The sequence below is a fragment of the Lissotriton vulgaris genome, chromosome 9, assembly GCF_964263255.1.
Source record: "Lissotriton vulgaris chromosome 9, aLisVul1.2, whole genome shotgun sequence".
NCBI classification, from domain to species: Eukaryota; Metazoa; Chordata; class Amphibia; order Caudata; family Salamandridae; genus Lissotriton; species Lissotriton vulgaris.
Genome location: NC_141697.1, coordinates 389,022,702 through 389,049,829, shown reverse-complemented (window position 1 = coordinate 389,049,829; position 27,128 = coordinate 389,022,702). Strand labels below are relative to the sequence as shown.

Genomic DNA, 27,128 nt, shown 5'->3' with positions numbered 1-27,128 from the left:
AAACTTACAGTTGGCCTAATCAAAAGTTACTAAGGCAATTTATATATGGGCAGAGCTGCTTGGCTCAAACCATAAGGTCTGGAGACCGCTGCTGCGTCAGGCCAGGCCTAAAAAGAGTTTTGAGAGAGTAGAACTAGGTTGCATGGTGTTAGAGACACTCTTGGCCAAACACTTCATCTTTAGAAAAACGTGGCTCTTGGCAAATACTGCTGTGTGATATCTCTTTAGAAGATCCAGGATGATACCCCTCTCGGGGTCTCATTTAGTCTGAAGCTGAATAAACCACATTTAACGACTATAGTTGTAGCTTGTGGTTAGTTCCTGACTACAGTAGACCAGATGATGAAAAAAAACACAGAGCCGAATGTGATCCAGAGAGTAGAAAGGAGAATGAGCCCTGGATTCATTTGAGAATATCATTCATCATTTTTGTGATGTCTCATATGGGCCACAACAAATAAACAATATAATGATATTAGATTTCACGTTGAAATTCTCACTTCACCTAGCACTAAAAATGTATCCCTGTTGTCATCTTTTAAACATGGATATAGGACTGTGGGGCTTGTTGCCGTAGGAATCTCTTTTCACTGAACACTTGCTGTGACCCACACTTATGGCCATAATTTTAGAAGTTCAAATCTTCAAATTAAATTACTTTGTGTAACTTCTCGCATATTCATCTGCTTCACAGGTAATTTCATTCTCCCCTGACCCACAATGACTCCTACTTACAGGATTTACTGCTCACCTACCTTTCCTTTTGAAATTACTTTTTTGTGTTCTCGGTTCAGTCTTCTCGGGTTCCACCACGTGAAAGAAATGTCCTGCATCTTCTATGTTTCACAAAGGCCCTTTGAGGTTTGAATGTCTGTGAGAGGTGACATTTGAAATTCCTTCTCCGCTGTGTGCTCTGAAAAAATACAGACTCATCGCTGTGCCATACTGTATTCATAATATATGGGATCAGGAAAAAGCAAGCCATGCCTAATCAGGATATTGTAGGAAAGTGTAGGTCTGTGGAGAAAGAGAAGGATGAAAGTGGGGTGGAAGGATGAGAGTTTGGTGATGTCACTTTTCGTCATCGACCAGCATTCTGATCCATGCAAGAGAGGGGTCCGAGCGCAGCTCTGGTAAAGCATCAACTTGATGTTGGTTCTGTACTGAGGTGACCTTCACACATTGTTCAGCATCCGGAAGTCATTCCTGGCCTTGCTACGTCTGTTCTTGATGCCAGTGATGTCCAAGGGTATGATGGTCTATAAGGGTGTCTACTTCTTGGGATTCATAAGGTTTCTGCTATGGGGTTGAATCAAATCCCCCATCTGTGGGTGATATGCAGATGAGATCTGTTTTCAAAGTAATCACAAAAGAATATAGAATTATCCCCTCTCTACACTGTTCATCCCAAGTGTTCTCTGTCGAGGGGGTTTCCCATCTATGAATTGGCTTTCTAAGGGGCATAGGAATCTATCTACTGCAGTACCTAGTTCAGCATTGCAAACTCTACCATAAGAACCGAGGAAAGAAACGCTGTGGCAGACCATGTGTTTGTGTGCCCTTCGGCATTCGCCCCAGACCAGAGGAGTTCCAAGATGCTTTATCTTCAGGTTAAGTGGGCACAGTGAGCAGCCAAAGACCTGGATCTGCTCCTTTTGCTCTGCAGTCCCAAGATCCCGAATGATCCAGAATTAAAGACACCAAGAAACAGGTCCCTGGAAGGGAGAGTGGGGCTGGTGTAGTTGGCAACATGACTTGGACACTTGAGTTGACCAGTGCACGTACACCTGCATCAACACCATATTCTTTTCCTAATCATTTTCTAAGGATTTGTGTAGCCTGGCACCTGAACAAAATCATCTGAAAAGCTACGCAACACAGAGAAAAAAAATTGTTTTTCAGTTTGTTGGTGGGCTCAGTGCAAGACTAAGCATAATGGAATGTCTGTGTAACGTGTCATTTTTCTCAACATGCCTTTCCGCTTATTCTGCAGTTGCAGAGTGTTGTCTTTGGGTCCGTTGGGTGTTTTACTAATGAGGGTGCATTGAGCGGTCTCAGCATTTGGAGTCCTCTGACAGGTTGTCAGAAGGAGTAGATACTCGGTACACTTGAAGATGTATTTTCACAAAATGGAAGTGGCGAGCAGTGACACCTCCAGGGACGCCTCGACAGACTATCACGGACTGGCTGGAAAGTACCAGACTGGAGATGTTTTTGAAAAGCTGGGAGCCCGCCGTGGTAGCACAGCCCTGTAAAATCCCTGCAAGGTATGCCTTGAGCCTGTGCTGCAGGGTCACCGAGGCGAACCGGAAGCTAAACATCTGTTAGAGTGAGCAGGCTTGTCCAAAAGGCTGCACTTCGAAGAAAGTATATGGGTTTTGTAATTGAACCTAGAATTCTGGGTCATGTCACATGCACCTAATTCATTCATTGTGGGTGGCAGCTGACATGTGCTCGAACAGGTGCCCACCAGCTACCTCTCAACATCACGTTGCCTACAGCCCCTCCTTTCCTTATGGATAGACCGAAGGACCACTCCCTTCCTACTGCTTTGGCATCCTCCGGCCACGTCCGGAATCAGTAGCTTTCAGTTTTCTGTGGGGTTTACCTATAGCTAACTTCTTACAAATCCTAAGTGGGAGTGTTTTGTTGGTTACAAGCTTTCTGGCTTCCCCATGTGACCAAGTTGTGCGATTTTAGGCATGCTTCTGTTTTAATGTGCTTACAATTTAGGAGCAGTTACTAATAGGATGCACTTCAGTATTCACACAGTATATACACTTTACATGTATAGCTTAATATATTGCATGCTGGTAGATGTTCAAAGTACAGAATTGTTAAGTTCTGTTTCATAATAACTTGTTTCTTTGTATAGCGCTTAATAAACCGCTTCTGCTATTTGTAAGCTGTTAAGGCGTTTTCCTGTATGTGTTATTTAAGTGTGCAGTATTGCTGACGATTTCCTCCATCAAAAGCAGTGCTTTTAATGGGCAAGTACTGTCAGATACTGAATACATGCACTTTAATTTGAAAGGGTGAGTACCTGCACGTCTCAGGAGGGTTGCGGTGCTTTTCATGGAAGAGTAGCGGCACTTCTCAGTCGCAAGCTGGTACTCTGGGGTAATGAGTACCTACACTTTTCTATTTCCATTTAAAACACTGATCAAAACCAATTGTTTTCTCTACTGCTTCTGAAGGTGATCGTGTAATCTCCTTGCGGTCTTCTCCCATTAAGGCTCTGCTCAAAATTAATAATGCAGATTGCAGGTCGTTTTCAAGGGAGGCTCAGCAGGGCACTTTTCGTGTTTCCCCACTGGCAGATTGTGTAAATTAACTAAAGCGCTGCAATTTATTCCTGCTTGGTTGAGCTATTATAAGCATTAAAGGTTGTCTTCATGGGGAGCGGAGGGCTGGGTTTCCTAAAGTTGTGATTACTGTGTCCTCTGCTGAGAAGATGTTAAAACAATCATTGACAAAGCAACCAGTCTTGACTCTGAGACCTATTGGCTCTGACAATGGTTTTTAGCCATGTTGTGTAGCATCTTTCATGCTTTGCAGCATGACTGAAGAGGAAGCGGAAAAAGGACAATAAGGCATGTCCACCCAGCTCATTTTGTAAGTGTCCGCAACACACCTGCTCGCACATACAAAATAATGTTAGCGCATATTTACCTTTTTATTTGCAGATCCAAGTTTGAAAGGTAAATATATATATATATATTTAATTTTTTTTTTCTTTTTAGTGAAGGTGTGAGGAAGTCTTACTGGGTGCCAGTGGGGAAAGAAACAATATGGGGCAGCGAAGCAACATGGAGGGCAGAAGCAACAATGAGTATCAGCACAACATGGAGGAGCAGGAGGTGATAGCACTAGGGTGGGAGAAAGCAACACAGAGCTCGGTGGAGGGTAGAAAAAGCAGTACATGAGGGAGAAAGCTGTAAAACAAGCACTCTTGTGGAGAGCTTAAACAAAAATGAAGTAGTGCTTGAAGAGTGAGCAGTGAAAGGAGAAAAGTAATGCAACCATGCTCCAAGGGAGGGACAACACAATAAGAGGAAGTAAATCCCTCACAAGTTGACAAATAAAATGCAAGCAAATAAGTGACAAAAGCCTACCAATGATTCGTAGTGGGCAGGATCTAAGCCCACTGTAAACTGACAATAGATCTTTTCACCAACAGACAGCTTGCACTGTCTGGTAGGCAAGTTCGAAAAATGTGTTTATGGACAAAGGGGGTACCACAGGTTTACATTTTATATTGATGTGTCAGAGTTTGTAGGTTTCTTTATGCTCAGGGACAAATAGTACTCTCTGACACACCGGTCTTCTAGGAATAGGCATCTGAGTGGTGATGAGAACAGAAAGAAACATGCCTCCCAGGGAGATGGCGGTGTACAAAAAAGTAATGGGTGGATCTCTTGAATTAATCTGTGTCACAGGTATATGCTCAGGGCCAAATCACAGTCCATCATTTATTTTCGCCTCAGTGCTATCTTACATAGGGTCCTGCTATATGCAAATCTGCCTTGGTCCTGTTCCAATAATAGCAGTCCACCCTGAACTGCCAGGTCAGGTCCCTGTGGAACTAGAATACAAGTAACCGGAGACCGACTGGCCTATTTGGGTCTCTTCAGTATGGTGCAGACTGGTGGTTCCAGTGGCACAGTGAGAACCGCACCCAAGTCTGGACATACCAGTTGCACTGAGAAATACAAAAAAGTGGTGGGCAGATTTTTAGAATTGATCTCAGTAACAGGTAGATACTCAGGGCGACATCCCAGTCAATCATTTTGTCACAGGGGTTTAGATTTTATTTTGCTATACCATGGATTGCAGGTTTCTGGGTGCTCGGTGCCAATTTGGGTTTTTGGTCCCTAGACATCCGAGTGGCAGAAACAACGGAAAGAAATGTGTCTCGAAGGGAGGTTGATCATGTTCCACCTTGATGTTGGATGTGTTGGGCACCCAGTCCTCCCCACCAAAGGCAATGGTCCTACAGAGAGGAAGACTAGCTGGAACCACATTTATCCTCGGACTCCTATGAGGGAAGGCTGTTCTTGGCACAGCCCTTGATATCAATCAACAGAAAAAGTCAGATACTAAATGAAGAAAGCAAGGTGGGGAACAAACCAAAATCATTGATTTGCCTTCACCTGTAAATGAGCGGGAGGGGGGCAACAGTCCTTTAAACTGTATTCAGGCAGATCATTGAGCCCGAAACACACGATTCCCTCCTGTGGTGCCCACTTAATTTCCTGTTATTGAGTAGTCTTGTAGAAGGGTCCAGTGTCCTTTAGAGCAGTGCTTAATTTGAGCCATTGATTTCTGTTGCTACATTGTCAGCACCGGGGCTTGTACCACTCTGCCACATTGCGGCTCTGTTAACAATTACTGAGTGCCACCCAAGTCATTCTTATAGCTTTGGGGTCCTACAATAGTCTGAATTGTCACTCTCGTAAAAGTGTGATGATTAGTAATTGTGTTGGTACTGCCATTGGCAGCGCTGGCTGAAGCAATGTGTGGTGCAAACTGCAATGGCCTCCTGACGAGGGCCTTGGCACTTATTTATTTTACAAATGAAGCACTGCCCTAGAGTGAGGTGTATACAAGATAAGTTGCACAGATTTGAACAGATGTTGACTGTTCGCTGCATCACTTCACTTCTTATTGAGGGCGCATTTCAATGCTTCCCAAAATTACTCTAAATCATCACACTTTAAATTAGCTCATAAGTGCATTGTATATAAAATGCTACCTTTTTTTTGTTCTGTTTTTACACTACTAATTGATTTTTATTTTTTGTTGTTAATGTTTTAATCAGGACTCAAAGCGCACGGCAGGCCTATTGGTTTTACTATTGTCTTTTTATTGCTGCCTTTTCAGCCTGCAGCCTTTGTGAAAGTTGTACATTCCTTGCATCATGATGGGTTTGGTGAATGGAGGCCCAGAAGTTTGTTTACTTTCTGAAAATAAATCCGAATTAAGGGTGATGCCCTCAACATTCCAAAGTTGGTTGACTGCGGCGTTTTACTTGATGTAATCATTTATTTTTATTTCATGATGTTGCCCAGAAATACCTATTAAGAGCGGCAGGTCACAGGGAAGCATTTCTGGAATGTGATTCCAGACGGAGTGGGAGAAAACAAAAGAGGAAATCTCATTTTGCATTTAGCACTTCTTTCTTCTTGTTGTGTGTCGTCGCTCTGGGAGATCAGGAATCTTGCTGAGTTTAAATCGGTGTTTTTCAGGTCTTTGCTGGCACCTGTCCGAAGCACAGAATGTCTGTGAGGTATCCCTTTTAATCTCCTCGTGGTTGTGATGTGTGCTTCCTGTACTAGCCGAGACAGAACATTAGGATATGTCGAAAGGAAAACACGTTTCCGTCATCCGGAAAGAATGACTGAATTTTCTGTTTTTTTCTTCTCGTCTTTCCACTTGATTCTTGTTACATTATTCAATGTATGGCCTGGGAGGCGGGTTATCATTACACGTTGGCAGATCACAAGGCTGTAGTGATTTCATGTCTGCTGCAGTTTGAAGGCAGCCTATAATTATTTGTTTGCAATTGCGAAGTATGCCCGTTCTGTCTGTTTGCAGAATTTTTAATTTTGCCTTATTTGTAACATTGTTTGTAGCTCTTGCTTACATAATCTGTTCTCTTTGACCTGCTGTGTGCAATACCTATATTTACAGTAAACTTTTCTAGCTGGAGTGGTATGTTGTCTTTGGAATCTAAAGGGCCGCTTTGAGGCCCTATAGGCTCGATTGGTGTGGGCTAGGGGGGGGGGGGGGGGGGGGGGGGGGATGCTAATGCAGCAGGCTGAGGGCCGTATAGCAATCGTCTAATAGCCTGAGTTTTCAGAAGCTATGGTGATACAAGGACAATGAAAAAAAATACAAAGATACTTAGTGAGCTTTGGACCAGCCCAGTGCTCATTACTGGTTGACTTTCTTCTCAGTCTCTCACCTCTAATTTGATGGCGTTGCTTCCTCTTTGTGTTTGCACCATCCCTGGAGCACAGCTCCTGTACCATACTTTTGACTGGATGACTTGTATCTGTACCCTGCTCACATTGAGCATGCTGCTTCTATTTTCGTACTCCCTCCCCTTCTCCCATGTGTGATCCTCCATTCTTCACATCACCGACTCCTGCACTCTGTGTTGCTCTTCTACCCCAAGCTCGTTCATTGCTTTCCCCACCACTCCCTGTCGCACTAAGCTTTTTTTTATTTTTAATTGCACCCCCGGCTTTTGAATTGCTCCCCAGCCATCTCTACTACTTGCTGCTAAGTGATTTTGGCTTCCTGCCCCTTGTTTACTTTCTTTCACGTTTCAGAAGGGGCTGGCGCCTGCAGTTTAACACCAAGGCTATTCCTTTCCCCAATACACAATCAGGCCATCTTGGAGTGGTCAATTAATACTTTTTTTTTAAAAGGCTGCTGCACCATGACTATGAACTCATGTATGTCATTACATCGAGGCTGCCATGCATGTATGGTGACTCATGCGCACGTATACATCTTTGCACTTAGACCTATTTTGACAGTGCTATTCAACATCAGCAAAAAAAAAAATTTCTTTTTGGAAGTGATGAAAAGCATCAGCAAAAAGAATAGCCGAGACTGGTTAGCTTTGCCAAAGCTTGTTTGATGTCGTGCCTGAAGCGGTTGAGGGGCTTTTCAAGAGCTGCAATTTTTCCATTATATCTGTGTAGATGTATTTATGTGGTAAGACTTCAACTGTGGAAAAAGTCTTAAAAGAGCTAAACTGTGCAGTTTTTTTGTAACAAAAAAATGAAAACTACAAAAAAAGGCCATGTAATCTTTTTCGAAAGAGATCATCATAGTGAAAGAAGAACTGTACCCAGTTCAAACCTAGTTAGTGTCTGACAAGTAGTCCTCGTTGTGCGTAAGACTACCTTTCGATTCTTCAGGATGACTGTGGAGCAGTCAGAAATTATTGACAAAAAAAGTGTTTTCTATCGTCATATGTGTTACACACTGGGCATACTTAGACTTGTGGCCTGTTGTATCTTTGACTACATCATGTGCTCTGCTTGTGGTATTTTCGTTGGAGACGAAGAATAGTTCACTCTCTTAGTCAGTATTTGTGTACATTTTAATTTTTTTGATAGAATGTTACTTATGGTTGTTCATTTTCTTCTTTTTAGATTCTTCTTCAAGCTATATTCGGCAACTTGAAACGAAAGTCAAACTCCTGGAGGATGACAACAAACTTCTCTCGCAGGTAGGCATCACTCTGCACATCCTACATTTGTCACACCAATGTAGTGTTTCTGCTTATAGCGCTGACACAAGCGCGCTCGCTGGCCAGCCTTAATTCCAGCTAAGGCTTAATGGGAATTCCTTTAATTAAACCAAGGAGAATTGTTTCCTCTCCACAGCAGATTAAGCTTCTTTCCATCAAAATGTAATTTCCAGTTGTAATCATTATAATTATGGCTTCTAATGGCAAAGTTGTTAACCCTTCAAATGGATGAATGTGAGAGTTTCCCGCTGTTGGCACTCTTGATGGGGGACACTGAATGAAATCTAAAATCCTAACTTCTGCAGCCAAAAGCAAGGAAGCAAAACCCTCTTTCTTTCAAATGTCTCTAGATTGAGTTTGCATGCCTAGGGATCGTTTGATCTCTTTCTTTAGTTTCTTTTTTATGGGACTCTCAGTCCAGTCACTACCATCTCTGAACCGTTTTCTGACACTTTGTTCAGAGCACATACTTCCCCTTGCTACCTAATACCTATGTCGGGCAGTAGGCATGCGTACCAAATGAGAAGACACGTAGGTGATCAGATGCAGCTCTCTGGCTTCACATATCGAGCTCAAAGATTGTGCACATCTATATTTATCAAAAACACCAAGGAAGGGAGCACTTGATTGATCAATAGAGCCTTCTGTTTACCTACAGTTCCGTAGTGGCCTGTTGCCAGGTGACCAAGTTCTCACAAGTTTGATTCCTGTCAGGGATGCCATGAACTCCTAATGCACCTATGCATTGTATGAGAAAGTTGTTGCCATTGCATTCTGATATCAAACATATGTGTATTGGGAATATTTGAAATGGATAGATGTCCCACAGGGTGACACTTATTTACGGCTCTGCTCCATCACTTCTGCGGTGGAAGTAAGCCAAAGCTGAAACGCATGGCACCTAGGGATATTCTAAAAGTAAAGACTCTGCGGTTAGAGTATCCACTACAAAGAGTTTTACTGAAGGTAAGTAACTTGTCATGAGTAAGTTGCTACAGTGAAAGCATTTCTAAATGGGGCATTGCAGTAAATAACGTCTAAAGAAACGCTAAGCAATAGTACGTTATGCCCCAGGCATTTTTTCGAAAGTCATCTGTGCGGCATGAGTAGAGAAACTGAAAGACAATTGTCCATGTTTGTGTTTTGGTTTGTAAAGAGATACACTTGGCCCTTAATAATCTACTACACTATTGCTGTTAAGAGGTTTGTATCCAACACTGTATCTAATTCACCTTCCAGATTGCAGTTCCAAAGACCTGAAACAGTATGCCATAAGAAATGTGGAATGCCCAGAGCGCCCTCTTGGATTAAGTCTGCACCCGAACAGATCATCGTTGGCCAGGGAGCAGCCAGTGACGGCTGGCATCGATTGGAGGCTTAAGGGGGGGGAGGGCTGTGGACGGATGAGAAATAATTTTGTAATTAAATGTACCTGTTTGTCGCGTCCTCCTTGCTGCTCCTGGTCACATCTCTCCTCCTCCTGCAGGCAGGAACAGGAAGCAGCCTGGAAGGACCCTGAAAAAAAAATGTGGGTCAAGCTCCTCCCCCTTAGCGGAGGAGCCGTCACTGGGAGCAGCCTCACGCAAATAGAGCCTGAGCTTTGTCTTGGTTGGTGTGACCCCACCAACTGCACCTCAGTTCCCCCAAGTCATTCCAAGTAACTTGTCTTATTGGTAGCAAGGCCCTACCTTGCTCACCAGATGGCTTCTAAGAAGCTGCATGAAAAAGACACAGTACAATGCAGCATAGTCCTGGATAAAAAACAAGCCAAAGGCAGTTACATTAAAGATGGCTTATTACAACACCGAATAACCCCAAACAACGCTTCTTGCTATAGAAGAGTCCGTTCTGGGAACTACTGTTGGTCAGAAAAAAGGGAGAATCTGGTTTAAGCGTAGAACTGCTTTTTTTAATATATGGAAAATCAATTCTTTATCTGCAAATATAAGCTTCAGCAATCTTTCCCCTCGATCGCAGTAATTTTCAATGTTTTAATCTGGCACACTTGAGTGCCTACACTCTACAGGCATGCTCAGTGCCATTTGATCCAGTGAGAAGGCATGATTCTTGGTTACCTTAGTTCCCGGAGTCATATCCTATAATTGCTAAGGTAGGTGGTAATGGGATGGATGCCATGGTTAATGTCACTCTTATCATAAGAAACAGTGATTGAATTAACTACTTTAAAAGTAAGTATGCTTGTTAATATCTATGTATGACTTTCAGTGATCAAAAGTAGCTCTAAGTGGAGAAGAGGTTGAAGACGCCTGTGTAGAGTGGCCGAAGTTGCTGTCCGATTTCCCCTGAAGCAAGAAGTAGGTAGGACCCCTGCAAAGAGAAAGTGGACCCATTGCCAGGGATTCTGGATACAGTCATTTCTTAGTTGGCTGATCCAGCACACAGATCATCAGCTGTGCCCTTCTTTACTGCGTCCCACCGATCTGAGCAGGAGGCACCAGTGCAGGACTGGCCGTAGCGGGCACCGGGCATTTACACGGTGGCCCAAAGGGATGAGGCCCAGTATTGTGCCCGTTGGGGCAGGTTTTGTCACTGGGGGTCGTTTTTTTCAGCTGTGCTGCAATATCAGCCTCTGTAAGAAAAGTTGGCGCGGTGCTTCTTGGTACCACCCACCCTCTCCCTCTCCCAGGGCCCGTCGAACAGCAATCTGCCTGGGCTGGTTGCTGTTCCCAGTCCGGCCCTGGGAGGCGCTGTGGCATTCTGCAGGATTGAAACACAAGCTATCAGTAACAGGGCAGATGCATTTTCCACACACCAGTGCCTTCCCGGTTTGGACTACCATGGCTTCCAGCTGGCTGACCACTAAGTGCGTATTGTCTAAATTTGGCTGAGTTTTTAATTGCCTTGTTATTAGTTGGTATCCGAATCAAAATTCCTCTTGTGCGGAATTGATTTTACACACACATTACAGAGGTTTTGGGTCCATGCGATTCCAAACACATTATAGTTTTATCCAATACAGAGAAGATGGGAAATATGTGAATCTGATGTGCTGGCTGGAGGCCTCTCGGTGCTTATTCTAATTATGCCCGAGATGGGAATACTTCAAGCTGGCCTGCCACCAGTTTCTCTTCATTTTGCATTGCGCCAGTGCTCCTTTCTTGGTAAAAAGCTTGACATTTTGGAAAATGTAGCATTTAGAGGCTGCGCAAGTTATCTGAAATTTTTTAAATATATATTTGAAAAATGACTTCTGTTCTTAGCAGTGTGTGATCTGTCAGGACCATTTCTAGTGCCTCCCTGTCCACGCCATGTTCCATTGGTCCTGTACTGCTGTCATTTCGTTATAAGTGTGCTACAGGCATTAAACATGCAGCATTGATTAATACATCTATTCTGAGTGATACATAGAACTGTATTACCTATAAATTAGCTTAAATAGCCCTAGAAAACTTTTGAAACGCCCCAACAGCATACATATAGTCTACACTATTAAAATGAGCCAATGCTGTGCGTCACAATTATTGTCGTCCACAAAATTGTAGCGCAAACAAACAGAACAAGAGCACCTGTCAGCAGGGTGGAGAGATGGGAGGGTGGTATGGAAGTCCTGGCTTTTCTTTCTGATTCACCTGCTGCCCAGTGTGCCCGGGTATACCTTTATGTCACATCAACTGCAAGTCTACATTAATATGGGCCATCCACAGTACTTTAAATGGACAGGGGCTGTCCGGTATTGAGTACCTGCACTTCATTATTTTAAAAGGGAGAGTACTTGCACTTCTCAGCACTGCTGCAATACATTTAATGGGAGTGTACCACCACTTCTCGGGAGCAACCAGGCACTCTAAATAGTGAGCACCTGCACTTATCTATTTCCATTTAAAGCACCAGACATCAGTAAAAGGGTGGAACAGAAGCAGTAAATTCAGGGGCATCTAAGGATAATTTTAGATGGGGATAGCAGTGTGGGAGTTGGAGGGAGAAGTCATTTGGAAGCTTTTTTCCCCCCTTGGACATTTCTCACTTCACACTCAGCCATCCGAAGCCATGCCCTGAGACACTCCAGCCTCAGTCTAAATAAAAGTTGAATACAATGTGGAATGGAGCTACTGAGAGAGTTGTGGTGTGCCCACGCGGCTCTTTGAGAGACTTGATTTGTTGAAGTCCTTAAGAAAACCGAAAATGGAGTGCGCCAATAGCTGAATGCCTTCTTAAGCTCACCACAATTTGCAAACGTTCATTAAACATTCACAACCACATTCACAGCTTGTATTTGAATGTTGGAGGGATTTGTCAATAATAATTTTTTATTAACAGAAATTGATGACTAGAAAGCTCCTTAGCGTAATGACATGACTACCGCATGACCCAATAGATCACAGCAATAATCAGGGGTCCAATCACACATAAGGCTAGAAATTAACTGTGGAGCACATTAAGTCCTCTTGAATCCATGGGAAACCAAAAGGAGTGTCTGTGGCAGCGCAGGCCTAGAGGCATGCTGCCTTGCCCCTGCCAGCAGCGGACGGATTTGGAGAGTGCTTAAATCTTCTATGTGGTCCATGTGCTTCGCCCGACTCCACTGAATGAAGCAGGCCATGTCTTTTCAAGAGGCAAAGATTGACAGTAATACTAAAAGACTACTGCACAGTAATAGGGATTCTGTCATCAAATCTAATCTTTTTCTGTTTGTCGTACCAGCATCTTTAATTGTGAAGAAAAGTGTAGACTAATTCTTGCAATTTCCTAATACCAATGAATCATTTTGGTTTTGCACAATGTAAAGGCACATGTGATAACACTCTTGATGGAGGTTATGTATGAGCAGTGCTTAATTTGTAGAAAAGTAAGTGCTGGGGCCAAAGTTTTGCTCAGAAGCCTCCAGCGGGCATCACCCAAGGCCAGGGGTCCAGAGTACTAAGGTTGTCCAGTCTAAATTCCACCCCACGCCTATTTCATCCACCACCCTACACTCACTAGTCCTTTATCTCACTATTCCAGGTTCTTATTCAGCCCTACTTCTTCCCCTTGTCACATATTTCCACCTCTCCTACGTAACCCTTTCTCTGACTTTCTCTATTGTCGTAGGTCAAAATCTGATAATGGGAAAATAAGTCCTGGTCCCTACAGTGGGTAGTGGGAGGCAACACGTTGTGCGGGTGAGGGCATAGAAGCAACACGAGTGCAGGGGGGGGAAGCAACATTGTGGGGTGCGGATGGGGAGCATAAGCAATACTAGTCCGCTGGCGGGTGGAAGCAACAAGTAGAGCATGGGTGGCAGAATCAAAAGGGCAAAAGAACAATGTGGAGCTGATGGTGAGAAAGCACTCGATGATAAGGTAACAAGGGTGCATGGGGAGAAGCACTTGGGTGAGAAAGAGGAACACTGAGTACGGCAGAGGGTAGAGAGAAGCAGACAATGGAGACAACCGGAAAACCCTTGCACTCTCCTAGAGTGTGAAACAAAAAGTAAAAAGTAGCGCCTGAAAATATGCGCAGTGGAAGGTCATAGTTATGCGTCCATGCTACAGAGGCGGGACAAACACAAGAAGAGGAAAAAATTCTTTATAGATAACAAAAAATGAAGCAAGAAAATGAGTGACAATCAAGCCAATAAGTGGTAAGCAAAGGATGGGATTTACGCCAATGTAATATAGTAGTATTTCTCGTGATAGACAGTGCATGCGCAGTCTTAGGCAAGACCTAAGAAGGACTGGCCTTTTGCAGGCATTGTACAGGTATTTTAGAAGTGTTGGGTCAACAAGCTTAACCCCTCCCATGCTCATGACGAGCTCAGCTCGTCATGACCGTTGCGCCGCGCCCACACGGGGATAATTCCCCTTCTGTGCTAGGTGTTCCATTGGAACGGGCGTGGTCATGACGAGCTCATTTCGTCATGAGCACACGGCCATGACGAGCGGAGCTAGTCACGAGCACCGGGGCGCTGCGCGCGCCCTCCTCCCCCCAGCACAGCTGGGGAATTAGCCCTGCAGGGAAGGGGTTAAGGTTGCCCTTCAGAGGCCTAGGACCTGATTGGAAGTGGAAAAAAATGTCCTGCAGAGAATGAGGACCCACCAGAAACATTATCTTGCGACATCAAGTGGTGTTAAGCATGTTAACTGCTTTGTCATTAATAAATATGACCTGTATGATTTATAATCTATAAATGCTGCAGCACAAACACAAGGCACTGAAAATGTACAGGGCCTGCGAGCTGACTTCTCTGCACCCACCCCCAACCACGCCCTTCTGATGGGCCTGGCGTTATACGCGCATCTGTGCGGTGGCTCATTGCTCAATTTCTGTACTTAATTAGCTATGGATCAGTATTTATCTCGCGGATTTCACTTCATGAAGAGGAAAGATGTTTTTATCTATGGGGATGACTCGTATTGGCTTTTGAACATGAAGTAACACTTGACGCTGATATTAGTTTATTGAAAAGTGATGCTAGGTCACCATAATCCCCAGCTGTTCCATGCAGTACTCAGAAATGTGGCAGGTGGAAAACCGGCTTAAAGTCGTGGAATCGTATGTGAGTATGGCAAATATAGTACTGGTGTCAGACACTAGGTCCCAGGTTGCCTTCAGTCCCATATGCAAGGATCAGTGCATAGCTGCACCCAATTTTACACGCTGGGCTGGCAGCTCTTTTCATTGTTAAATCCTGTTAGTTAAGCTGCGTGCTTCAAGCAGTTACATTTTGTGATGATTGCAGTTTGTCATGTCATTGCTGTCGGCAGTCAAATGATGCTGATTCTTACATGCAATAGTTGTACCTGGGCACCTTTAGGCTATCTGGGTGTACAATGACAATGCCTTCTGCTAGCAGAATGATTCCCTTGGTACAAGGATGTTCACAATGTGAAGAAACCCTTGGGATGCCTGACAAAATGTTATATGCAGCATAGGAGGGATTCTCCGGCACCTAGCCGACACAGGCGTCTGAAAAGGGCTTTCTGAAATTTGCAGCCTGCTTGGGCGGAACAGGGTGAGAATCGCTGGGAGATGGGGTTGGAAGCCCCTTTGCACTTTCCTCTCCTACTCCCTCATTTAAGGTACATCATCTAAAGCTTCAACCTCCCAGTCAAACCAAGAACCAGATGGTGAACTAGACCAAAGAATACAGGAGGAGCTTATTGCAGACTGAACACTGTTGGACTCTCTGCAAGGTCCGAGGAAAGGTAGAGGGGCCTGGTCCAAGGAGGAAACATCTATAGCCACCTCCTTATTTGACGTATCCTTAAATGCCATCTGCTGCTCCACGGTTGAGCACCTGGCAACCCCAGCATCTGAAGCAGCCTGGCACACTTCACATGCTCTAATAGTTGTGGGCCAGCATTCTCTTTAACCACGACACAACCTCCTGATTTGACCTCACCATTTGCATCACAGACTTGCAAGTACTGAACAACTCCATGATCTTTATGATGAGACTCGACATGTACAGCATCACGCTAAATATATGGACTTCCAATTGATATGCAGTGTACACAAAAGGTGGACTCGTGCTCTACCAATAGATGAAATCCAGGATTTGCAATTGAGGAAAAATAGTAATTTGTACAAGGTGCCCATCCTTGTCCCAGATTTAATTGTTTCTATTATACAGAAGAGTTATTAATGGGATGCTCTGTGTTGTCCATCTTGTCCAGCGTGAAAGATACTTGGCTTGACATGGATAAACAAGGTGTCAGACATTTTCTACAGATCTATGGGAGCCATTGGTTATAGAGCAGTTCTCAAATAAATAATTATCAGTTACAACAGGAGTTTTAGGGCCTGACGTACTGTTGAATTAGTTAAAAGTGCTAGCAGTGGGGAAATGCAGAGTTTATGCCTTATTTTCTCTGTATAGCCCAGGGGGGCAGAGCACTGCGCTGGCCTTTACTGAAATAGCCTTTAACTGTAGTTCACTAACAGAGGGAAGGAAGTCTGTGCATGTCACTTGAAATACAGACCCCGTTTCTTAGCAACCATGACTTCAAGGGCGCATTGCAACAACTGTATTCCTGCTGATGTTCAGCTAAATGTAGCGAAGTAACTCAGCCGCCTGGGCTATTGCTACAGAGTGTTGTTGTAAGCACCCCGATACCCACAAACAAACTTGCCATCCTGAAGTGCTAACTGGCCCCACATCTCCTCCACCAGATGAGCTGGGGTAAAGGCTCTTACTGGACTTCCTTATCCCGCAGTGCGCGCTCACACACTGAAGAGATGCAAGTCCAGTTCGCCAAGTTCTGGCTTGGTGGACCTAGGAGGTGAAGTATCAAATGTGTGACGGTATTCCGCGAGTCAGAATCATGCTGTCCTTTCACAGCGCCGTCTTTAGAACGAATGAGTCTGTAGTACGCATTCGTTCAGCATGCAAGTCGTTATAACGACTTGCTTTGGGGGGGGGCACTGGATTTTGTAATAGGTTCATTTACTATTCCAACTCCAGTATGCTCAACAGTAGGGATGGTGTTGGACTTTAAATCCAACACCATTCCACCAATGCTCCCCCCCTCTAAGGCAAGTCGTTATAACGACTTGCGTGCTGACCAAATGCATACTTAAGAAGCATTTGTTCACTTGCCGGTGCTGTAATGGCTCCGCAGGATTCCGCCTTCAGTTTGTAGGACGTTTCCCGAAGTATCTTGCTAAGCTGGCATCATTCACAAGGGGCTCTTCTGCATTTATCTGTTCTTATTGTTTGTGTTCTTGATTCTGGGTCACAGTGACCAGATGGTTAAGTGGTACCCTGTTCCTGGACAGCTATTTCCTCTCAAGCAAGGCCTTCTCAGCCTTTGTCAAAAGGGCTTTAAGTCTGTTCCATGAAGCCTTGGGCAGGTCCTGTTTCCGCATGGCAGTCTGCAACCTAATCTTTTTCACGGCATCGAGGTTGACTCCACAGTTAGAGGCTCAGTGCCGGACTTGAGGACCACTGCAACCAAGGTTTCTGCATCTGTGTGGAAAAAGGTAGGGCCGAATGACCTTTTTCAGAGTTGCCCGGCGTTAACCGCCTCTATACCCACTCAAGTTACCAAACAAAGAGGCAGGCGCTGGAGACTGGAAGGCAGGAAACAGAAGTTTTTATTCCGACGGAGCAGAACACATCAACTCAGACAACAGGGTATCTTCTCGAGGTGCTCTCCCCGCATCTCTGAGGCCTGGCCTCTTATACACAGGTTTATGATCTTTATTGCATGTCACACATTCTTGCAATGCTTTGAAGTATGAAAGGACATCCTCGGAATCCACGCTTCAGGCCCGTTCCCACACACATTTACAGTTGAAGTCCCCACCCCGGTCACAACAGGTGATGATTGTCGCACAGCTGGACATTCCGCCGATTCACGGAATGTACGTGGTTGATCGGATCTCATGGGGTGGGGGCTTTTGATCAACTCGTGGATCCTTTGATGGGAGAAGCTTCCTACTGTATAGGGGGCAATAAACAGTATCCGCAGGGCCAGGTGGCGGCCTGGGAACGAGTAAGACAAACGGGCACAGAGGAAAGGGGGTTTTATCAAAGGACCCGGGATCATGAAAGGAATGAAGGGAGGTGTCGGGCTGGGAACAGGATGGGGTTCCGAGGTAGAGTTGTGCTGAAGAGGGGTTTATGGCCCAAGGCATGTGAGAGCGGGGGTTGTCAGCGCGCGGGGGGGGATGCCTGCGAGGTCAGGAGAGAGAGAAAGACGCGCTGGCTGTCGGCGATGGGCAGGGAGGCCATGGTATCTAAAATGGCTGCCGCTTACGCGCACGAATGGGCTCAAAAAGGGGGCAAGATGGCGCCGATAATGTTGACACTGCGGTCTAGGTTTTAACATCTGGTCTATGCCTCTTTATTTCAAACGCAGAGAGCTTCTCCAGAAAGCAAAGCACAAATGATATGGGATCAGAAGGAAGGTGCAAAATGAAGTAAGGGTGGGATCGCTCACCATGCTATTAGGCGCTTCAACCAAATGCATGACTTCATGGCTATTTTGACTCTCCAGTGGTAGTTTCTGTTGAGAAATGAGGGCGTTGCTCCAGGGAAGCTGGCTTGAAGGTGGGTGCTGAATACAAAATAGCGCTATATTATCACAGCCAGTGAGTTTAATGTCCAGTTAAAGGATAATCCTGAGAACAATAGCTCCTTATAGAACACCAGATTTGCCAACTTAAAAAAAAAAACTGAGTTATGTGTGTGAGAAGGGGGTTGGGCTTCAAGCCAAGAGCTGCCTGAGAAGAACTTCTGGCCTATTATTCCCCCTCCCATAAAATCAAATGTTTGCTAGGGTTTCTATCGATGTCCTTGGTGTTTTTCAAGACACTTAATGGGTATTGTTTGCTCACATCCTCTAAATTCGAGCTGCAAATCGACCCAGTGCATTGTCTACAGCTAACCTCACCTGTCCTTCAGCCATGTGCTATTGGCTCTGCACCAGGTGACCATGTGAAGGGAGTCGATACCGTGTGACACACGGTGACACTGGTTAGTTGTTAAGTCTGACACACTCCTAATTGTATTCCTGGTGAAAAACAAGCTCCCCTATGAAAACGGTTCCCAAGCTATGACCCAAAACAACTTTGACTAAACGGTGGGAGCTACTGCATCCGTAGAGGTGTTTAGGGTCCGTGTTATCCTTAGGATGGCAAAGCACCATGGATAGCTGCAGAGTGTTTAAGGTGCTGAGGGTTTTACAGTTAAAATCAAGTGGAGAATCTCAGAATCATGAATTTGCAGGCCCTCGTGACCAATTTTAGATCTGACTTTGACAGCACAGATGTCTGCAGCTCCTACAGTTACCAATTCTTGAAATATAGGATTGCTTCTCTCATTCAGCTCATGCTGTTGACTGGAGAATCATTCACCTCCAATGTAGTGACGCATTGTAAACTGAAACATCACACATTAAATTCCTTCTCTAATAAATACGTTGTATAAGCAAAGCATTTTTTTTGTTTTTTTAAATATTTTAATACAGACTTAAAATGCAAGCCAGACCTGTTGGCTTTGCCGTTTTGCGTTTGTAACAGTACTCCTGTTTCTTCTGTATGCAGATACCTTGTGTTGAGATGAAATGTGATATGAATGTATAGCACCTAAGACCTAGCAGATTTTGGTTTGGAGTTAGTGGCGCAAAGCATCATTGGGTTCAAAAGTTTTTCAATAATTTAAAAAATATATATTTTGACACATGGATGGGATGGCTGGGTGTAGGCACTGTTGCAGGTGGCGCTATAAGCCTGCATCACCCTTCTCTTTCCCCCTGCTCTGCCAAGTCGTACACATCCAAAACTTTCCCCTACCCGGCATGTGTCCTAGTCATCTAACCCAGCCTATGCTCCTGCAAACCACCCTTGGACCGAGGAGCCGAACGATCAACTTGTGTCTGCAGGGCAAGAAACATTTGCAATGAGCAGAGAACCAGAGGAGCAGACTAGAGAAGGTTGAAGAGGGTGGGATGCTGATAGGCATACGTGGGGTGGAGGATTGGGGTAGGCACTGAATGGGGTCAGGAAATCATCAGGTGGTGCAGGGGATCAGGGGTCGGAGCCGAAGGGAGAGATCAAAGTAATATACTTTCTCTAACACACTGAATAGGCAAGCTATGTTTCACAAAAAAATGCATAGTACCTATCTATAGTGGCACAGTGGCAGCCTCCTCAATGAAGAGGTGGTGAGGCGGGTGTAGGGGGTGCTGGGAGCACTGGAAGGGGAGCATAGGTTTAATATTAACAAATAAACACGTACGTGGAGCGGCCGCCTGCCTCCCACATCGCACCTTGTCCTTCCTGGTCCCAGCAAGCACTGGGGCAGCATCACGGACTCCCTGTGCAAGTCCTGCACTGCTCTCATACTATTAGAGCAGCAGGGGGATTGGCCTGAGCGGGCTGGAAAGACGCTCCCGCTCAGACCAGTGAGTCTGTGGGGGTTTCTCCAGCCCAGCTGTTCAATGCAGCCAGGCTGGAAAAACCTAAGTGCACATGTGTGTTTTGGTCAGCTTGAGACATCCAGTAAAACACATATGCACACTTAAAGAGTGCACATGGCACTCCTCTTCCCCCATGCCCCACCCCACCCCACCCTTCCCTGCACAAGCTGGCTCAGAGCCAGCAAATGAAACATAAAATGATGCTCGAACATTGTTTTATTTTTCATTTGCTGGCTCTGAGCCAAGCAGTGGGGCGACACTCCGCCATTGTGGAGGAGCCGCCACTGTAGTGGCAGAAGAATATGGTTCAGTGACTTGAAAAGTTAGCAATGAAGCATGCAGGTCGCGAGTTCGTATCTCAGTAAGGCCATCTCTGCCTTCTATCTGTTTGAGATAGGGGAAGTTTGGTAATGCAATTAGTCGCAAAGTTTAGAAGCTGCAGACGTGTGATATGAGGAACTATTAAAAATACAGGATAATATCATTGCAACTTTAGGTTTCGCAAAGTTTCTCAGTACTAATAGGTGTTAATTAGTACTCATCCTGGCACACTCAGAAAAATGAATATTTGATTCAGCCCTGCAGGGATTCAAATTTGATGTTTTTGCATTATGTACAGGTCTTTGCACCTGAGCTGTAATTCCAGTATTGGACATTGTGACTTGCAATATATATATATACACACACACACACCTCTCAACGAGCAATGGCAATTGGTCTGGCTTTAGAGGAATGTTGGATGAGGATGTGAAGCATTACAATTAGATAAACGGGGAATGAATATGCATGTATGTGGAAGCAAAGAACTATAGAATAATATTGGTGTAGGTTAAAAGGTTAGGTCACAGTTGCTCTGTCAAGCCAGCCTTAAAATCCATGGCGGTTAACTGACTGCTCTCCTCCCAATTGTTTTGATGCCACAGAAAAATAACATACATTATTTAGTTATCTGAGACACTTTAAAGTCATGACGATGTCTTGTGTGCCTCTAATGTTCAAGATCATGCATCAAGCGAATTAAAAAAAAATATCATAGCTTCTAACGTGGACAGAGCCAAAGCCCCTCTGCTGGTGATTCCCACGTAATTGTCTGGTAACAGCTACTCTTTCAAGCCAGACCATAAAAAAGGTATTCTAACATTCCGACCATTCTTCTCTGAAGATACAGCATATAATATAGATTTGTGCGCTCTTTTTCTAGAGGTTTGTTAGAATAAAATTGCAAGTGTAATGGCTGGGCCCTAGAGAAGATTCACCTTGAGGATCAAGAGAAGGTAACACATTTGATGCCATGTCCTTGGACAGATGATGGGAACCGAAGGAGAATGAAGAACTTCATCTTGTTGTCCGGGATCTAGGGGTCCTGTTGTGGAGTCTCTTCAAAAGTCATTTTCTGATCGCCTCATTGTGAAAACTCCCAAAGCAGTTTCATTAATACCCACTTGAGAGGTCTATGTGTACCTGTGCTATCTATGCTCTGTGCACCTGTGCTATCTATGCTCTGTGCACCTGTGCTATCTATGCTCTGTGTACCTGTGCTATCTATGCTCTGTGCACCTGTGCTATCTATGCTCTGTGCACCTGTGCTATCTATGCTCTGTGCAGAGGCAATTCCTTGAATCTTGAATTAAACTGTACAGTGCAATACTCAATACTAATCCGGTTGATATTGCACTCCTTAGTGGGCCTATCTAGGACATGATGCTTCCGGGAAAGAGGGTAACGGGCATATTAAGTATGAATGAATAATTAATTTTCATAGGAATTCTTCCTTGAAAACACAAGCTACAGCAAACCATCAGACATCAACGATTTTCTGATAAATTCGAGATTCCCTCTATAACGATGGCAATAAAAGCACGAAAGTAGCAAACACTGCTTCCTGCACTGAAAGGGATTAATTATTCTGTAGAAGAAAACTGAAAGCTCATAACTACAGAGCAACCCCCAAATATAATCAACAAGCATCCTACCTACCCCACACCACTCCTCCTAAAAACTAAAATTTAGGAGAGAAGACAGCCCACAAACCTCCTTCTCACCAATCAAATAATACACTGTCACCATATAGGAACATTATTACCCTGTGATCCCCCATTATATACAAACCATCAAGGGTCAGGCAGTCTCTTGGTTACTCTTCCTTCAACACACACTCCTCCTCCATGCAACAAACTCCAACACATATCCACCAGCAGAAGACCTTTTGTAAACACCCAGCTTAATAGAAATGTCAATAGATCACCGCAAGAACAGACCATCAGAACACTACTAGGCAGAGCATAGAATGTCAAGTCAAGTCATAAAATTTGTATAGCGCACTACATACCCAGAGGGTTTCAAGGCGCTTAGGAAGGGGAGGAGGATTATTTGTCAAATATCCACGTTTTAAGCTGCTTTCTGAACGCTAGGTGGTTCTGGGTGAGGCGAAGGTAAGCGGGGAGTGAGTTCCATGTTTTAGCAGCCAGGTATGAAAAGGATCTGCCTCCCATGGTGGTCTTGTTGATGCGAGGTACAGTGGCGAGGGCTTGGCTAGAAGAACGTAGTTGGCGGGAGGGGGTGTAGAAGGACAGTCGAGAGTTGAGGCAATCTGGTCCGATGTCATAGAGTGATTTGTGTGCGTGGGTAAGCAGTCGGAAAGTGATCCTCCTATTGACGGGTAGCCAGTGGAGGTCTTTAAGGTGACCAGAGATGTGTTCGTTGCGTGGGATGTCTAATATGAGCCTGGCTGAGGCGTTTTGGATTCGTTGGAGTTTCTTCTGGAGTTTTGCGGTAGTACCCGCGTAGAGGGTGTTTCCGTAGTCCAGTCGGCTCGTGACCAGAGCGTGGGTGACTGTTTTCCTTGTTTCGGAGGGGATCCAGCAAAATGTTTTTCTGAGCATGCGAAGAATGTTGAAGCAAGAAGAGGAAACGGCGCTGACTTGTCTGTTCATTGAGAGTGAAGAATCCAGGATGACGCCAAGGTTCCGTGCGTGGTCTGTCGGGATGGGTGCTTTTCCGAGGGCTTCCGGCCACCAGGAGTCGTTCCATGCAGAGGGGGATGTACCTAAGATGAGGACTTCTGTTTTGTCTGAGTTCAGTTTCAGACGGCTTTGTTTCATCCATTCGGCAACTTCTTTCATTCCTTCGTGTAGGTTAGTTTTGGCGGTGCTGGGGTCATTGGTGAGAGAAAGGATCAGTTGAGTGTCGTCCGCGTAAGAGATGATGTTGAGGTTGTGTTTGCGGGCGATGGTCGCGAGGGGGCTCATGTATACGTTGAAGAGGGTGGGACTGAGTGAGGATCCTTGAGGTACGCCTCAGATGACTTCAGAGGCCTCGGACTTGAATGGAGGAAGGCGGACTCTCTGGGTTCTTCCGGTGAGGAACGAGGTGATCCATTCAAGTGCTTTTCCTTGGATTCCGATGTTATTGAGGCGTTGTAGAAGGGTGCTGTGGCAGACTGTATCGAATGCTGCAGAGAGGTCGAGGAGGATGAGGGTGACTGTGTCTCCATTGTCCAGTAGAGTTCGAATGTCGTCTGTTGCTGCGATGAGGGCGGTCTCAGTGCTGTGTTTTGCTCGGAAGCCAGATTGTGAGGGGTCGAGGGATTTGTTGGCTTCGAGGAAGGCGGCGAGCTGGTTGTTGACGGCTTTCTCGATGACTTTGGCCGGGAATGGAAGAAGCGAGATGGGGCGGTAATTTTTGAGTTCGGTGGGGTCCGCTGTTGGTTTTTTCAGAAGGGCGGTGAGTTCAGCGTGTTTCCAGTCTTCTGGGAATGTAGCGGAGTTGAAGGAGCAGTTGATGACGTCTCGGAGGTGCGGTGCTATGACGGAGTCTGCTTTGTTGAAGATGTGGTGAGGGCATGGGTCTGTGGGGGATCCTGAGTGGATGGAATTCATCAGGCGGATGGTGTCCTCAGTGGAGATTGGGTTCCAGGCGTTAAGGGTGTTCACGGGGGGAAGATGGTCAGCAGATGGTAGGGTGGGTTGGTTTCCGGGTTGGTTGTCAAAGCTGTTGTGGATGTCTGCAATCTTGTTGTGGAAAAAAGAGGCTAGGGAGTCGCAGAGGGTTTGAGAGGGGGTGATGTCGTTGGAGTTGGCCGAGGGATTGGAAAATTCCTTGACTATGTTGAAAAGTTCCTTGCTGTTGTGGGCGTTGTTGTCAAGTCGATCCTTGAATGCTGTTTTCTTGGCTTTTCGGATCAGTTGGTGGTGTATGCGGGTGGCGCTTTTGAAGGCGTCCTTGGTGCTGGTGGTTGGGTCTTTTTTCCAGGCCTTTTCAAGGGAGCGGCAGAGTTTCTTGGACTTCTTGAGATCATCGTTGAACCATGAGGCTTTCTTGCTGCCAGGTTTGCTTTGACGTTTTTTCAGTGGTGCTAATGTGTCGGCGGTGTTGGATAACCATAGGGTGAGGTTGGCGGCGGCTTCGTTGGCGTTAGAAGAGAGGGCTGGGGAGTTTCGAAGGAGCGATGCGGAGATTTGGTCCGTGGTGATTTTGTTCCAGTTTCTTTGCAGGGTAGGTTGGGAGTGGTTGATGGGTTTCGGCTTGTTGTAGGTGAAGTGAACGCAGCTGTGGTCGGTCCAGAGGAGATCCGTAGTGTGGCTGAAGGAGACATGATTGCTGGATGTGAAGATGGGGTCGAGTGTGTGACCTGCGATGTGGGTGGGGGAAGTGACTAGTTGTTTAAGTCCGAGGTTGGCGAGGTTGTCCACGAGGGTGGCGGTGTTGTGGTCGTTTATCTTTTCAAGGTGAAAGTTGAGGTCTCCCAGAAGAATATAGTCTTTGGAGGGGAGCGCGTGTGGAGAGATGAAGTCCGTGATGTCTTCACTGAATTTTGCGCGGGGTCCTGGTGGTCTGTAGAGGAGAGTGCCTCTGAGTGTTGTTTTGGGGTCGATGTGGATCTGGAAGTGAAGGTGTTCGGAGTTGGCGAGGTTGGCGTCAGAGCTGGTTGAGATGCGGATAGATTTCTTATGGACGATAGCGATTCCTCCTCCTGTGTGGCTGGTACGGTCTTTGCGGGTGATCTTATAGTCTTCAGGGATGGCAATGGTGATGTCTGGTGCGGAGGAGGCGTTCATCCATGTTTCCGTAAGGAAGGCGATGTCCGGGGAAATGGTGTCTAGTAGATTCCATAGGTCAATGGCGTGCCTGTGGATCGAACGGGTGTTGAGAAGGATGCATTGTAGGTGGTTGGGGTCGTGAATCTGTGGTGTGGTCGTAGCGGAGATGTTGTCGGTGCCGCTGAATTTGCAGGAGTAGCATGAGAAAGGTCCATGGGTGTGTCCAGGAGCGGCTAGGACGCAGTTGGGGGCGCGACCGGGGTCAAGGGCTAGGAGGGTGGTGGCATCGTAGGTAATGCGGGAGGGCTGGGCAGCGCGAGGGGCAGGGGGTCTGGCGCTGGGCGCGGTCCAGGCGCAGACGGGCGTAGACGGGCTTACCTTTGGCGCACCTTCGGCGCGGATTGGGCGCGGTCGCTGCGCGTGGACGCTGCGCGCGGGGGCAATGGTCATAAATGGATGGTGGAGGGGGCGGAGCGTGGGAGGGGCAGCAGCTGGGAGGAGGCGGTGGCGGGAGGAGGGGCGGACCAGGGGAAAAACCTAAACACAAAATGGAGGGTCAAAGGCCAGGGGCAGCAAATGCACAGCGTGAAACGCACAAAACAGCAGAAAAGTCTGAGTTACAGCCTCAGAGACGACGCGCTGCTAATTAACTAAATAGGGCGACAGTGCGGCACATATAAATAATTAAAGCGACAGTGCAGCGCTATTCAGCGAGTACAGTTCAGCGCTATGAGGCGACAGTGCAGCGCTAGCGGTTAAATAAATAAAGGACAATGCAGCGTTAGGAGCTGAAATGCAGACGATACCAGTGTATAGTTCAGCTGTGGCGTGGGGGAGCAACCGGCCTGAATGAGGGTCCAGGCGGTCACAGGGAGCTCGGGAGCGAGGAAGGGTATTACTCGTGGGTGGGAGGGGCAGCAGCTGGGAGGAGGCGGTGGCGGGAGGAGGGGCGGACCAGGGGAAAAACCTAAACACAAAATGGAGGGTCAAAGGCCAGGGGCAGCAAATGCACAGCGTGAAACGCACAAAACAGCAGAAAAGTCCGAGTTACAGCCTCAGAGACGACGCGCTGTTAATTAACTAAATAGGGCGACAGTGCGGCACATATAAATAATTAAAGCGACAGTGCAGCGCTATTCAGCGAGTACAGTTCAGCGCTATGAGGCGACAGTGCAGCGCTAGCGGTTAAATAAATAAAGGACAATGCAGCGTTAGGAGCTGAAATGCAGACGATACCAGTGTATAGTTCAGCTGTGGCGTGGGGGAGCAACCGGACTGAATGAGGGTCCAGGCGGTCACAGGGAGCTCGGGAGCGAGGAAGGGTATTACTCGTGGGTGGGAGGGGCAGCAGCTGGGAGGAGGCGGTGGCGGGAGGAGGGGCGGACCAGGGGAAAAACCTAAACACAAAATGGAGGGTCAAAGGCCAGGGGCAGCAAATGCACAGCGTGAAACGCACAAAACAGCAGAAAAGTCTGAGTTACAGCCTCAGAGACGACGCGCTGCTAATTAACTAAGTAGGGCGACAGTGCGGCACATATAAATAATTAAAGCGACAGTGCAGCGCTATTCAGCGAGTACAGTTCAGCGCTATGAGGCGACAGTGCAGCGCTAGCGTTTAAATAAATAAAGGACAATGCAGCGTTAGGAGCTGAAATGCAGACGATACCAGTGTATAGTTCAGCTGTGGCGTGGGGGAGGCATCACTTCAAATATAAGTGCTCTCAACTCTTACCCCACAGCAATGGTCTTCGAACTTCTTAATTCTTCCCCTCATCTGGCCCCACCTCAAACTTTTTCACAACTATTCTAGTAAATTGGCAATGTTTAAATATGTCTAAACTTATATATACATTGCGGTTAAGTTCTGTTACCGTATTTAAAAACGCAATCAAATATATGATTGTCACACATACTATTCTGGTCAGGCATTCCTTCCTAACATGTATCCGTGTCCAT

General features: G+C 45.9%; 1 protein-coding gene across 2 annotated transcripts in view; it reads left to right on the top strand.

Moving 5' to 3' along the window:
• CCDC85C (coiled-coil domain containing 85C) overlaps nt 1-27,128 on the top strand; it is a 270,400-nt gene that overhangs the window by 133,258 nt on the left and 110,014 nt on the right. For both annotated transcript variants that reach the window (XM_086937759.1, XM_086937758.1), the window contains exon 2: nt 8,172-8,248. In XM_086937759.1, coding sequence (XP_086793885.1) covers nt 8,172-8,248 — 77 coding nt within the window. The remainder of the gene's footprint in view (nt 1-8,171; nt 8,249-27,128) is intronic.